We start from the raw sequence: 16,961 nt of genomic DNA on the forward strand, positions 1-16,961 counted from the left end.
GTTTTTTTTAAATTTTAAAGTGATATAAAAGTAATTTATCCGTATTAACAAATTCTGAAGCTATGAAAGAAAAACATTATTTTTTACTTGTTCAAACTTTCAAAAGAACTCAGGAAGTCCATCGTTTTAGCCAGTGTCTATTATCCAAGAAGTAGTTACATGCCAAATTAGGTAGACTTAAGTTCAGTAGGGCATCATGTAATATGTTTTCCTCGATTTTTACATCACCAATTTCACATGACGTTATAAACTACACATAATAACCAGCCTATAAATATTTTCATTACAAAAAATGTCATTAAAATCTTTTGAATTACTATTTAATATAACTTTATTTAATAATTTTTCTTTGATTTTTACTTCCCAAGTTTGTAAACACAGGATTTTGTAATTATTATGTACTCACTTCCCGAAGGTGCTAGTTTTAAAATTGGACACACAGTGTGTTCTCGATGAAAAAACACCATTATTAAATATTTAGAGGATTAATCATCAGTTAATTGATTGATTTTAATTAAAAATTTTCCACATGGAACTTGAGAAAAAAAAACATTTCAGTATCCCATGCTGTTTTTAATAATCAACAGTAAGTTAAAAAGAAGAAAAGAAAGAAATTCTGTTTTTTAGTAAACATAAGTTCTTAACAAGTTTTTATCAAATTAATTACGGACTTATAACCAAATCGTCACAGTTTCCTTTTTAAGCCTGGTGTCACTATAAAATTCTTCAGAAAAAAGTATTGTAACCTTGTATCAGTAATAAACGTTTTAATTCCATATCAATATAGTTTCTGCATCAGCTGTGTTGTCTTATTTTTCCTTACCATAGTAGAAAAAGTTTTAAAACCTTGAGTCAAATCATAAATGAAGTCTTCACCAAACCCAACATTCTGCTCATAACTCATAAAAAGTCATATCTCCCCTCTTATTCTTAAATAACCCTTTTCTTATGCCTAAAATTTTAAATAAAAGCTTTAATCCGAGCCCTCTGACCGATATCCTCTCTCTTAGTTTTTACTCCACCCCTTTTATCGCGTCCACCAATGACGTCGGCTGTGACGCAGATATTCAAAATATTTCCCATTTTGTCATATCTCGGCGACAGCTGCGATCAACTAAAAGTTTACCGCCCGAAAAGCGAGGGGGGTTTTATATTTAATATATATACACTCCTAGAACTCCGGGGCGAGGTGCCTTTATCTTCTACAAAACACATTTTCGGTGGGATACTTTTCAATGAAGATAGGGCTCGCCGCTTCTTCGAAATTAAATATCCCCCGCTGCTAGCTGACTTTGAAAGATGAGTTATTTAACGCGTTTAAAAGGCGAGCGGCTAGCCTAGAGGTTAATTTTTTTCCGAAGCTATTTTTCCCACAGTAGGTTGTGTAATGTTCACTGAATAGTTGAATGTTGGCTATCAAGAAGCGATGGCGTTTGTTTGACTATTCTATGAAGTATATAATAATCACAGTGGAGGCTGTTTTTCGCCTAAAGACGAAAGCAGCCCTGTCAGGGAGGTATTTTACCTTAAAGAAAAGGTTAAACTGATTTTACTTTTCTTTAGGAATGATGGAAAGGCAGTACTAGAAGAGATTTTTTTTTAAAATGTCCATGTGCATATTCTCTATTAGTCTTAAATACCCAACATCATTATTAAAATATCTTCTTGGCATTATCCAGCATTCTGAATATCGAACATGTTTGAAGATAGCATACAATATCTTGTGCAAATAAGGACATGTGTGATAAATAACTTCATTTGTGATGGCCGGCTGGATTAAAAAGACAAACCTTATTTTGCAATAGTTTTAAAAGGGAGAACCCATCTTCGTGTTTCTCTGCTAAAATCTCTGTATTATGAGCCATATCGAGGATTGGTCTGTTCATAATCTACTTATTAAAGTATCCTTTCTTCTTTCTCGAATATGAAGCATATAAAAAGGAAATGTTGCAATTCTTCAGAAATTAGACTTCGAAATTTAATGAATCTTAATGGAAAATTATATTTGACTTACTCATAAATTGTAGATTTTTGATAGATTATAATATTGTAAGTGTTATAATTTATCACAGGTCCATCGATAAACAAAATATGTTGCATGTTGGTGAAGGGACCGATACTTATTGCGTCACACAATATTGTATAATATTGTTGTTCACAATATTGTATAATATTGTTGAATGTTGAATAATATAATATACCCTAGTAGCACGATGCTTTTCGATATTGTGAATACCTTACAATATTCTGAGGATATCGAAATAATGTTGCTAGGCATTTTGTGCTAATGGAGCAATATCTTATAATATGATACAATATTGTACATCAGGTTGTAGTACCTAGGGTAGTATTTTACAGTATTCTTCTTATACCTATGGTCAGTTTTTATAATTTCCGAATAAGTAAAAAAACTGAAATGACGCCTTTAGCATTTCTAAAATATTTAACCTTCCTTTTCAACTGTTTAATTCTCATTTCTGAAATATTTTTGATATATTTGAATGTATTTTTTTCGTCGCCTTTTTTTAATTAAACGTAAACAGTTTTTAACTTTAAACAGTTAAATTTAAAAATGCTTCACATTTACGCCAAAAATAATTTTGGTAAATGAAATTCTTTTTTCCTAGTATGAAATAATTTCTATTAGTACAATGAAGTCCTGCATTTAAATCCGTTATTCAAGCTAATTCTTTGCGAATTTACTCCTTATTTTTGCTTTTGAAATAGTTCAATTATTAATATTTTAATTATAACGTAATAATTCATCAAGCATGAATCTTTCTTGTGTATTTTCTAATGAATTAAAAATTTGAAATGTGGCTATATGTGATATCATCTGTTGAGAACATTTGTAAACCAATGCATAAAAAAATCCAGCAATAACAATAAACATGTATCATCAATAAATCAAGTTTATCGTATATATTTTGTGCAGTGCTTGCTAAATTGATACAAAATATAATAATCACATAAAAATCCTATTATGATTCTGTGAAATTTTCATTTGATTCTATGTAAATATTCAACAAGAATAGGAATTCAAATAAATTTTTTTGAATCGATGGGTGATTTAAACTGATATAAATAAATGTTTCTTTTTTTTATTTGAGTAAAAATTATGAAGAAGAACATGTGCAAACAACAAGCAACACATATTTTTAAAATATGTTAAAACTATTAAAAAAATTATTTTAAAAGTATTAGATTATAACGTAAGTCCCCTTTACAGAACAGAACAGAACATTCAAACATACAGTGCAGAAATCGATAATTGAAATTCTGCTTAAAGTATTATAAAAATTAACTGTAAATATAAAATTTAACAACATAAATCTCTCATATTTCGATATTTAATTATAAATGTGCAATAATATATTTAAAACATATTTCTATGCATTTTACGAATTTTTTAAAAAAAATGTGCTTAAACATTTATCTAAAATTCCAATCACCCGTCGAAGCTAGCGAGCTCTGTCCGGAGCAAAGAAGAGATTTTTGATTAATTACACCCAAATTCTGTCGATAACGCGGCGGAATCGAGAGTATTTGTTTCTGGATCCTTTTGATTGTTGGGGGACAAGGTTCATTAAGTTCTCCGATTCATTTGCGGGTAAATGATGAATGGCAAGTAAGATCTCCTTCTTTGTCTTTTCAGATGAGGCGATGGAGGAAACCGGCTGTCACTTGACTGTCAAGGATGTGGCGGATCTCCTTCGGGCCAGGCACGCTATCATCACTGGTGAGTTGCTCTCCTTCCACATTCCGCAGAGAATAGAAATCAGAGGGGTGGAACCAATCCACTTACTCTTCAAACTGTGGAAAGCTTTCAAGCAAAGATTTTGTTTGGTTGAAAGTTTTGATTTGAAATATAGTCAAAAATGTCAAATGGCTATCTTGGATACCCAAAGCTCTAGACATTTCTGCTCAGTGGATAGGCAGTGAGGAACTATCGATCAAAGGTTCTCGGAATGGTTGTGGGGTTTCATTATGAAAAATGGAACTATTTCACTGTCCCGGGTAGCACAGCTTGTCGCACAATATTGTATAATATTGTGCGATATCATTCGGTATTAAACAATATTGTGAATATAGATCAATGTCATATAATATTATACAATATTTGTGTGATATTAGTGGTCTTACTCAAAATTTTGCACTCCGAAAGTGATGAGATTTATTATATAAATATATATGTGTGTGTGTGTGTGTGTGTGTGTGTGTGTGTGTGTGTGTGTGTGTGTGTGTGTGTGTGTGTGTGTGTGTGTGTGTGTGTGTGTGTGATTATAAGGATTCACTTTAGTGCTTGGAAATCTCAGACATAGTTGTAGATTTGTTAAAACTCATTAAACTTAATTGAAAGTTTTCTATTATACGAATTGTGTAATAATATCTATCCAACAAGATTGCGAAAAACTATCCATCCTATACAATGGCAATAAGTTTAACAAGTCTACTTATAGTGTAATAAATTAGAAATATGTAGAATTTGAACTCTTTCTATACTGTTTTGTGAAAACAGTATAGTCTATGTATTCTGGAGTAGGTTTGATTACGAAATCAGTTTTCGTGGATGTGAAACGCATTAAACAGAGTGCTGTAATTTCGTTTTGCTCATAGCATATATTGCGAAAAGAATAAAGATATCACAGAACAACAAACCATAATATGAGTGGTGATATGCGCAATTATTTATGTCATGTACTATGGCGCCAAATGATTTGGTTATATAAATAACTCCATTCATTTATGGCACTTGACATTTAATTCAGCAATTTAATTTGAAATGAGTAGTATTGCTCGGAACATATTTTAAAAAATTGCTGTTTCTATAAGATATGACGGCTCCGACAATTGTAAAGGATAACAACAAGAAAATTAAATATACTACCCAACTATTTTGTAGAGTTTGTTGTTACTAAAAATATGCAAAATTAAACTGAACTTCGAATATCCACATTCTCGACATAACTATCCATGTCTTTGAAGCAAAATACATCAAGTTTTAATCTGACATTGGAATAAGTTCCTAATTGTATATTTGTGTACATTTACTACAATTGCTGCAAAGAAATGTTAGCCATGCTTTTCAAGAGTAAAACTAAGACAACAACTTCTGATGATAATAGATCATCCACCGTAATTTCAACAATGTCGCAGCATGAAGAAAATCATTTCAGAATCTAATGGTCAAAAGTTTTGTAATGCTTGTTTAAAGCAGCAGTATCACAAAATGTATATTTAATAGTTAGTTCAGAATTGCATAATTTTTTTTGTTAATAAAAATTCTTTTATTAATGTTTTACTTATGGATGGTTAACTTAGATGAATTATTTTTATCTAATAATTTTAAGCAATAGTCGTTATTGATATATAATCAAATAATCATTAAAAATTTCAGCATGTATGCAGATATTTTCTTTATTATATTTTGTTTTATATTATGATTGCTAAGGACGTTTTTTTTTTAAATATATTTATAGTTTTATTATTTTTCTTGATTTTTTAAAAAATTTATAAATGAATGCTACCCATGTCTTATAAAATCTCTTAAATTAACAAGCATGAGATTCAGAACAGTTGTTAAATGAACTTACGTGCTCATAATAATTAATGTCCACCTGCGCATTATCTCATATCACGATGAGACATTACGTCTCTTTTCCCCTCGCAAGATGTGCCGTGGATCATAGATTTAATTGAAACAGCGCATTTGTACCATCACAATGTGTACGTGTTTAAGAGAGAGAGAAAGAATAAATAAATAACAGAAGAAATAACCTGGCTCTTATTTCGTTTTGTGAATGAAGATTGTTGCTTTGCAATTGATCTGATTTCTACTCTTGTGTCTACCATTTAAAATATAATTTAGATGCAATGTATTGTTTCTTGTTATTAATCGATTGCATAGACTTCTAACAAAAATTTTCCGCTCAAAGTTATGCCTGCTTTGTTTAATTGTTACAAAAAGATAAGTGTGTTGAATATTTTTAAAAAGGCTTATGATTGTTGCTAAGTGAGGTCTCAATTAAACTGAATGAGAATGAAAATAAAGGGCTGAGTAAGTTAGAAAAAAGTGCTGAATGACTTGTAATACTCTTATCTATAATAAATATTACCGGCTGTTATAAGGATGTGTTATTATAGGACATTTTTTTATGGTAATATGAACTTTTTTTACTTTCCGGTATTTATTGTATATTTTTTAACATATTTTTGTTTTATCTTTTCTTCCATTCCATTTTTTTTTCAGAATTCAGAAATTGAATTAAGAAATATTGCATGTTTTTGCTTTTTTTTTCCACCAAAATTAACTTCCAATTTCTTAAAGCTCAAAGAAAATAAATGCTTGAGACTTCAAATTGCTACAAAGAATTTCGAGAATTATTTAGAAGAATTAATGTAAATTAGACAGCTTTAATTCTTCAGATTTGTTTCAATAAAATTAGACAATAATTGTTTATTTTAAAATATAATATTGGAAGCAAAATCTTAAATTAGCATTAGGCGGGAAATAATAATAATGTAATTATCGGTGGGTTTTTTTTTATCTAACTTAAAGAATAATATTCTTTCTTCCTTTTTTCACTTTAACGAATTACATTGCACGAAAAGTAATGTTTTTATTTGTCTGAGCCGACACAACTTATCCCGATAGTGCAAGAAATTGATTCAGATGGTACAGAATTGTAACAAAAAAATCAGTATTATAAAAGAAGTCACATCAGTTCTGAGTTCATATGCAAAAAAGCAACGTAAGGAAATACTCAAATTTCGAATAAACTCAGTAAGCAAATTTTCAGTTCTCGTAACATTACCAAATAAAAATATTAATGTTAAAAGCCCTATGTGAAATAAAATTTTAAGATAGGAAACATGTCAAGGCAGATATGATCATTCGAAATTTAACATTTATAATCTTAAAACGAAATCAAAATGCAAAATAACTTACAAACATTATAAGAAGCAAAAGAGCCTTCATTCAGAAAGTTCAATGCAACACGGTTGGCAGTCGAGTGACGATAAATTTTTTTCTTTAGGGGGATGGAGGATCTCGCATTTCAACTTATATCACAAAAATTAATTTCAAATTTCAAAGGAATATCTTGTAGAATACATAAATTCGAATATTAGTTGTTCTTTTTTCTGAGAGAGACGTATAAAAGTTAGAAGTATTTTTATAAAAGTTAAATGTAAAATTTATCATGTTTTAGTATAAAATATTTTATTACTCAAGTTAATTGCCAGACATCTTTTCTTCTTGTTAAGAAGAGTCAAAACATCTTTGGTATCTAGAGAAATATCACAATGTATATATAACGCAACAAGCAGATTCATTCGATCTTGGTCCCTTTCTATTTCTCAAAAAGAATTTTAGTAATTGAAATGAAAAAAAAAACTTTCATTCGAAGCAATAGTATATATATTAATAAGTTTAGAATTTTTCTTACTCATGGAAATTGTTAAGTATTACACACATGCAGAGCTTACACGGGAGATTTCAATGATTTTTCTAAGCTGATTACTCGTCTGTACCACAGTTCAAACTCCTTCGGGGCTGTAAGTTCTCTGTAATGGACGTCCTCTTGGTATTTTTGTACTAAATGTTGCATCTTTCAAATAACTGAAAATTCATTTGTGTAAATACTATCTAAAAGAAGGTCATGAAACTTTCTAGAAGTGTTTTGAGTTTTAGCAGCTGTTCATTTATTTCATTTACAAAATAGTCAAGAAATGACAAAAAATAGCAGATTGATAGCGTTGTTCTGTTATTCTGGGTTTTGGGTTGCATCGGTAATTTTATCTTTTGATTATTCTAGGTTCGGTGATCTCAAGATTCAAAACATCTTAAAGCAATTCTACTGCATTGTTAGAAAACTTAGATATTTTTATGAAAACAAACCTATACCTAACAAAGATGAAAATATGTATTAATTAAATAAAAAATTATTTGTATTCAAATTTACTTGTTTAAACATTTAATTCACATCATTCATTAGGGAGAATTACAACCCCCATTTCCCTCCCTTCCCCATGACTTACACTCTAAGCAGCTGATAATCCTAAGAATCTGTCCTTGTTTTGCTAGATTACATTTATTTTTAATTAAAATTTTAAACCATTCAATTTTGTTTGCGTCAAGAGGTTTAAATCATGCGATTTTGTTTGCATACAAACCTTTATTTAAATGAACTTCTCTAATAATGCATTTTTTCAATCGATTTTTAACGGATATAAGAAAAAAGATTTTATGACTAAGAGAAATCTTTAACGGTACGAGGATAAAGTGGCATCAGTTATTCGATGGAAACATTGCGTAAAGGAATTTCGAAACTGCTGACGGAAGTGCATATTCTACATTTTCCCAAGGCAAAATAATTTCGAAATGATGGCAGAACGTTTCTATTGATAAAGTTTTTCGATTAATACAAGAACCAGACGAGAGAGTGGGAAAAAGAAAAGTTCTAAATATGCTATTAAGTAGTTAAGACATCCACCAGACAAATTCTTGCTCAAAGTAACAAACAAACAAACAAAAAACTTGATGCCTCAAATATTTTACTATTTTAGGAAATATAATTATTTTCTTTAATATTTGGGAGTTTTGCTAGTAAAATAAAACCAAATTACAACTTCATTTCTTTTAATCAAGAAGAATATTCTACGAAATAAGTTTTTCTTACAATTTTTTTTCCAATCCTACAAGATAATCTAAATTTTCTTATTTAATAAATAAACTTAATAAAACCAGTTTTTGAAAATTAATTTTCATTAACGTGCTAAATAACAAAATTATTTTATTTTAATTGTTTTCTATTTTTATTATGTAATTTATAATAAATAATTATCGTTTTTTCCTTGAAAACACCGTTAGGTGACGCCACTCTTACGGAATCAAAATTTAACTATATTAATCAATCGACTGATAATTAAGTTCAGAAAATGTTGAAGCAGCATGTTGTCATTCAGAACAGAAAGGTTGGCAAATTTCTACTACACCAGAAAGGAAGTAAAGCCACAAGTACGAAATGCCATTTTTTCAAACATAAATAAATTAAATAAAAGTGTGTAAAAATATCTGAGACCAACTTTACCTTTTATTTATTCTTTGAAGCAAATTCTATTTCAAATATTTTTGTGGTGTATGTTTCATTCATGCATTTTTGGAATCATTAATTGAAATATTATTCTGAAAAGCTCAACTTAAACAAAACTATTGCAACAATAGTTTTTCACATTTAAGTGTTCTGAATTTGATGCGATGATTGCAACAGTAACTTGTTAAAATTTTCTATCTTGAGAACTTAACTAGGGAAAGTTCTAATCACCCTAGAAATAGTTTTGCTCATCTCTGCTATTTCATAAACACATATACGATTGTTGCTAATGTGAAAAGATAACAATAGATAATTCCTTGGACGGATGGAAATTTGGAACTAAATCCATTAAGTAATGGATCGTCTGTAGGTCTGACTTTCATAATTATGTAAGTGTGTTGATTAAAATATACGAAATTCACTATGTGATTTTATGATTAAAATTTTAGTTAAGAGTCAAATTTGATTTTAATTGGTTGGAGGGGAAAAAAAAGTCCAAGCGAATGTATCAACCAGATACGTTCGATTTTCTGGTATTAACGGCATCCCATTGATTAATCGATAAAAATCGCCAAATTTCTCAAGTCAATAAGTTTCTTAATAATTATTGTTCACAATGACATACGGCTAATAATACTCAAATATATTTATTGGAAGTAGTATTGCAAGAAAGTTTCAGAGGGACCACTCTCGCTGTGCACAGAAAATCTATCGTAACCATCAAAAGCTTTGCTTTCATCCAATACGAGATAGAAATCTAAATCTTTTAGCAAAGACCACATATGTTTACAGACAAATAGATCAACACATAAGCAAAACTTTAAAAAAAAATATTTTTTGAAACTCAAGGAAGTCTGATACATAAAGATTTACCAAAATCGAGTCGGAATTTTTAAGCAATGACAATATTTTTTATTCTTCGTATAAACGAAAATAGAAATCAATCTCATGTGCCATGAACAATGTTAACATTCTCCCCAATGTGATTCATTGGTTTTCCGGAAGCAGGGGAAGTCCCTCTGTGATTCATAGCTCGTATATATTTTGCTGGATCTGATACTGTATTTCATTTAGGCATTTGTCACACTGTGTGCTTCTAATGGCGATCCTACTCTTATGGCAACAATACGTAAAGGGTAAACTTCTGAGTTGAATTATCTTTAAAGTTGATCAAAATCTTTACTATTATCTTCACACTGATGAATTTTTTGATAATTTCATGTTAAAACCATATATTTTATAATTAACTATAGAGTTTTAATTTTATATTTTCTACAGAATCAGATAGCGAAATCAATTGTCGAAGTGAATTTTCTCAAAATGGAAATGGAATGTGCGGATTCTGAAATTTGAAATATAGGCTAGATTTTTTTTCATTGCTACGTATGTCGTAATGCTTATAATGTTAACAATTATTGAATAGAGTCGTTCGTTAAATTTACTATTAATAAATCCTTACTTATTTTTATGTATTGTTGCCATACAAGTAGGATCGCCAAAGATTTTGGAGTTTTTGCTTTCTTCAGAAATAATTTCAGCCAATAATTAGAACTTTGGAATTGATCAGGTAAGCTTTAATTTAAAAAGTAATTATTTTGTTTCCCAGTTTATCGTTTATTTTATTGAGACCATTTTTATTTATTTTCATCATAATTAAACATTTTAACTATTCATTTTTTTTTATTTAGCAAGATTTAGTGATTTTAACTGGCAACGGAGTCAAATTTACGATATTGAGATGAGAACAGTGAAACTCTTATCTCAATATCAGAATTAAATTAAGTATTTAATAATTACCAAGCATTGAACTGAATTATTAAGTATTTCATAATTCGCAATGAAGTATTAATCCTTAAATATTACTTAGAAAAATAAAAAAAAAATTCATCTTTGGTGTGAGGAGCAATTTCTCATATCGAAGAGATAAAATAAAAGTTTTTTTCCGTCTTAAAACATAAAAGATTTTAAATTATTGAAAGAAAAGAACTCATTTTTTTAGTTGAGAATTAAAGGTAGACAAATAATTGATAATAATTATCTTGACGCGCACATCGTAGATCTTTTTTTTTTCTTTGTTATGTTGGAAATAATTTAGAAAAATGAAAAAGGTTTCTCAGATTTGCATTTACGGTTGTACCTTAAAAGTAGGCACTTTTACTCTTAAATGATGGAAAATAATCGAATGAATTATCTCTTAGCACAAGACCGCCTTGAGCAGCTTGAAATATTACTGTTTTATTTTTTATATTTGCAGATTTAATTATTCAGTTCTAGTCATTATTTAATAAGATGTTCGTGGGCAATTTTTGAAAAATTGTAAATATGTTAAAACAGAGGTTTTAAAACTTTTAAACAATCCACTTTTTGGAAATCGAATCTATAGCTACCCACTTCATCCTCGGTGAAGGAATTTATTCAGAGTCGAACAGCACTCGTTCTTTCTGAAAGATTTTTTATGTTTCAAAAAGGAACTTTATTGAAGAAAAGTATCTTGTATCATGAAATTAAATTTTATAAAAAATATTTCTAATGTTTAGAATGAAGAAGATTGTGAGCCCATATCACATCTTTGTAAATTGTAGAAAGATATACATTAATTCAAGAGCTTGCCATGATCCACTAAGAATTGCCTCGAAATCCATAATCTGGGAGACCTTGCATTACAAATAAAAAGAAAGATAAGCATTATATAATTCGAAAACGAATCTGATAAAAAAAAATATTATAAGGCAGCCAATTCTGACCTTGTTCTTAAATATTAGTTCTCTTGTTATTAAAATGTTCTTTTTCGTAGCTCTATGTTGAAATCTGTTTACAATAAATTAATTAAATTTTGTGTTTTGCACTTGGCTAGAATTATGAAATTGTTTTAACATCTAGAAATACAAATAACATTAAGAAGGCTATAAAAATATTTTTGCTTGTATGTGTTATTTCTTGTTTTTATAATTTTTAAAGAAAATTAATACATTTCTCTTTTTTTTTAAATTCAATTCTGCTTCTTTTTGATTTACTGAATTGCAAACTGTTCGAATTCATAATATAGATCTTTTATTATAAATAAATCCAATAATAATCAAATTTGTTAAAGAATTTGAAATTTTGAAAATAATATAATTGCATTTCGAAATAAATAAACAGAAGACACGAAAAATCTGAATTAAATACAATAAATAGAAAAGGAATCAGGAAGTTATTCTTTTCTTTCATATACCTGTAAATCTACGTCTTAATTGTGAGCAGCTGGTAACATTTTCTGAATCGTGCCAAATGCACACCATCTGCTCATCAAAAGCCCATTTCATGAGATAAAGTTATTTGCTTTTACAAGAATGCATACCTTACACCATGAAAATAAACAGAATTCCAGGAATAAGATACATTATACTAGGAAAAAGATACATTTTTCAGTAGATTATATTTATTCAGGTCAAAAAGCATAATACTTTTCTTTTTCACCTTTTTTTTTACTCAATAAATTCACATATGATTTTAATACTGGTACATTTTCAGTGATTATAAAAATTTTGCGACATTCGTTTGACCATGAGCCTTGAACATCTAGTTTCAAAGTACAGTGGATTCCAAAAGAGCTCATACGCCTTTGAAATACGTAGAAAAAGCGTTGTAGTCTGGAATTGATTTTGATCATGAAGTCCAGAATTTTTTATAACATTTCCATGTGATTCTGAAAAATATCAATTTTATTATTTTTATTTTATTAAATACTAGCCACTTTTGGCGACCAGATAGTTCGCCAATCTTATTGTTCGTTTAAATTTTAATAATTAAATATTTTACGCAATTCCTACTTTAATAAATTCTTCATCAAAATATTTTAAAACTTCAAATTTTGATAGTCATATAATTCGCTCATAATATTATAAAGGCCTTCAGTTATAACGTAATATGTATCTCTCTAATTTTCTGTTAGTTCCCGTAGAATTTATGCTTGAAATTAAAGTGGAAAGAATTAATCTGCAATTAATATAATATCTTTTACTGAAACAAAGCATTTTTTTATAATATGATTATTGATAACAGAGTCACTGAGCGTTTAAACTTTATGGGCACTAAAGAATATCTTTCTTAATTTATGTAATATCTCAAGAATTTGTCAACAAAATTTTCTCAGATTCATCATTAATTAACAATGTTTAATTTAAATGCATCCAACACTAAGAAAATTAAATGAATTGTTTAAAATAATCGGTCGAAAACAGGTTTAAAAAAACTACTTAAAAAACGATGTACTTAAAACTATAAGCATATATAAAAAATATATAACTAACATAAATACAATTTAATTACAAAAGCATGCAACTAACCTAAAAATAATTTAAATCAAGAATCATCCGTCGATAATATTGTCAACAATCAGAACACAATGCGCATGCGTGAATTTTCAACGCCAGTTACGGAAACGCAAATGCGTGAATTTTTCTACGCCAGTTGGGGTAGCGCTATGCAGATTAGAAATTTTTAATTTCCTTTATTCTGTTTTATTTTAATTCAAAGGTACTCAGTATCATTAATTATTCAATCTGAAAGATCGATTAATTAATGATGTTTAATTTTAAATGCATCAAACATTAAGAAAATAAACAGAAACGTTTGAAATAATCGGCCGAAAAATGTTAACCCTAGTCTCATTATTGTTGGAAAAAAAAAACTGAAGCCTGAGAAGGGAAAATGGAAGATATTTTTGGCGGGAAAGTTAGTTTTTAATTAATAATTAAAATTATAATTCAAAAAAGGACCCCAGGTGCACATTCCCGACCTCTAAGGTATACATGTACCAAATTTGGAGCTGTAGGTCAAACGGTCTGGCCTGTAGAGCGCCAACACACACACACACACACACATTGAGCTTTATATAAGTATAGATAATAAAATAGAGATAAAACGCGTTACAAAAGAAATTGCATATTGGAAAATTTTCGTATACATTCCTAAATAAAACTATTGTCTGACACTTTTTTTCATTTTTACATTTTGGTGACATTTTAAAAATCCTTTGATTTTAATATTTGTTTGCTTACTTCTTTGTATTCTATTTATCACTTTAAAATGATTCGTAATTATGAGAAAAAACAATCAGCATTCGAAAAGGGATTATTTTTCCCTTTAAGACAGTAGAGATAAATCAATGCGGCTTATTGCTAAAATAAAAAAATATCCTATTCTGCAGTGCAGTTTATGATAAAATTCTTTAAAGAAGAGAATCGGGTTGAAAACATAGTAAGAAAGGGTCATTCAATAAAATTAATTGAATGTAATATTTATGTTTAAAAAATTGAAAAATTCATATTTCGATATTGTAAAATTAAATATTTGGATATTGAAAAAAAAAAAAAAAAATCTCGCTCTGAAATATCAATTTTTATAAATAGATAGAATAGCATTTCATTAAAATTCGTTAAATGTACAAACACTTTAAGAAGTCACTGCATGTATTCTAATACATTTTTATTGCATTCTCACGAATGACAATAATTGTATATTATAATCTATTTAAAAGTAACTGCTTTTGGCACAAGAAGTATTCTCTTTCAATAGTGGCATTCTGTTCTATTAAAACTAGTTGCAAAGTTATTTAAAATACTCTTTATTGCTAGACAAAACGAATAAAAATGGAAAAAATTAATTTATGCGAAATTATTTTATTTATTTCTAATAATTCTTTGGAAATTAGGAAAATTGAATGCACACTTAAACATCAGAAGTCGCTAAATTTAACTATAATCACAAGGAAGTGTCTCCCTTCGACTTTTTCGTATAGCAACACAATATGGATAGTTAAGTAATCTGTAGTACAGTGAAGAACAGCAAATAAATGAATGTGAATTTTGGTTGCCTTCCTTTCCACCAATCGGATCTAAGGATATCGACAACCGGATTAAAGGATATCGACAATGTTGGCGACAAGAACTGCAGATGGTCAACTTTTGACGAATGGATGGTCAACTTTTTGACGAATTGGCTCTAAATTTTTATACTTCAACACTGATGATAAATTTATACGCTTGTTAGTTTCATTTGAACGCAATAGCTATAAGTTACGATCAAAGAAAAGAGACATCTTTCAAATGATGGATTTCGTTTAAAATTTGAGAGAAATTTGGAAATTTGGTGAAAAATTCACGCACCAAATTTCATCCATCCAGCCTAATACGTTTTTGTGAAAATGTATTCATAGATTAATGGAAATCAATCATTATTACCGAAATGTATTTTGGGGGTGCGGAGAGATCCAAAACCAGATTTCCCAAAATATCGAAAATTTTGAATACTTCAGAACTTTTTTTGTGCATACTAGCTGGATCGGTTTACTTGAAACTTCATAGTATTGTGAAGAAAATCGAGTATACATTTTGAGCAAAATTTACTGTCAAACCGGAATCAAAAGTTCATTCAGAAGAAGAAATTTAGTAAATATCAAATACCAAATTTCATATATCTAAGTCATTGTGTATTTGAGTTTGCTTTACGGATTTGGTTCAAAATTTGATATAGGTCTACATTTTAGATATTAAAAATGTATAACCAATTTTACTCATTAGCTCTTTATGTTCTCTTGCTTATGTACTAACTTGTATTCGGACGAACAGGCTTTCTCGTAATGCATATCGTTTAGAATTTAATAAAAAATTTACGAATTTGCCGCAAAGGTCATATACTGAATTTCAACTTCCCAACTCAAAACGTTTGCGAGTTATCGTGTTCACAAACATAGCAATAAAAAAAAAAACAAATAAAGAATTTATATTTAAAATTAAATAATTTCAATTTAATTGGTACAATAGATGTAGAAAAATTACAATTGGCTGCATTTTCGATAAACTCTGTCTATTGAGATTTCATAGCACTTAATTTAATTTTAACAACTTTTCACAATGTTCCAAAAGATTGCTTCAAATTCGTTTGTGTTGGGTCTTCTGCAATGCGTGCTTCGAATTTCTATTTGTAGGAATGAATCGTAAAAATCGGTCTTCACTTCTTAATCGTGGTTGAAGATATATCAAATCCAAATAGAATGAATGTTCTTTAAGAAATATTATGAGAAGTATGAATGATTATTCTGAATCAGTTTATTTAACTGCTAAAAGAAGCAAAGTTAATTTGTTCGTTCTACGTTTGTACGTATATATATATATAAATAAATTCGATCCTTAAACGGTTAAAAGATTTATGAAGGACAGAATAAAATGTTCATATTTTCTAGATCATGGAATCGAACTCACAAAATCATAAAATGTTTGTTTCCTAGTATTCGAATTATATAAAATATAGTCTTCTCAAAATTTTAAATTGAGTTTTAACAAATCTCCACTATCCAATCCCTGAGTCCGAAAAACATATGTTTGAAATCATTCCTGTCTGTTAGTCCGCTAATGCGATAACTCAAGACGCTTTAAGCAAGCCGGATGAAATGTGATCTATAGTTTTTACAGCAAATAGTAAGAATTCTTTCAAATTTTGAATGTAATCTAAACGCAGGAAGTTTCTTGTTCGTGCTCAATTGAACATGATAAATGAAAAAAACCAACGAGCTACGTGGATGAAATGTGGAACTCGGTATTATCATCTAAATTAGATATTCATATCAACGTTTTACTTAAATCCGTCAATGGGTTAGCCTTCTGTTGGTATATACATGTGCATGCATATAAACACAATAACTCCAAAACACAGCAAGATTAGGTAAATGGGATTTGTTATCTTAATTTTTTTACAGTTATTTGTCAAATTTTGAGTTCAATTGGCCGACAAAAAAGTGTCCATACTGCATACTTGCTTTTCTTCACTTACTGCGATTCACAAAACTCATATGTGCAACCTTCAAAAAAATTGAATCCCCCATGG

General features: G+C 28.9%; 1 protein-coding gene across 1 annotated transcript in view; it reads left to right on the forward strand.

Annotated features, from left to right (window-relative positions):
* The first annotated feature begins 3,661 nt into the window (after positions 1-3,661).
* LOC129969191 (guanine nucleotide exchange factor DBS-like) overlaps positions 3,662-16,961 on the forward strand; it is a 47,184-nt gene continuing 33,884 nt past the window's right edge. Inside the window, exon 1 of the mRNA XM_056083630.1 lies at positions 3,662-3,739. Within this exon, the coding sequence (XP_055939605.1) occupies positions 3,664-3,739 (76 nt within the window). The 5' untranslated portion in view covers positions 3,662-3,663. The remainder of the gene's footprint in view (positions 3,740-16,961) is intronic.

Source organism: Argiope bruennichi, chromosome 5, assembly GCF_947563725.1.
Source record: "Argiope bruennichi chromosome 5, qqArgBrue1.1, whole genome shotgun sequence".
Lineage (NCBI taxonomy): Eukaryota > Metazoa > Arthropoda > Arachnida > Araneae > Araneidae > Argiope > Argiope bruennichi.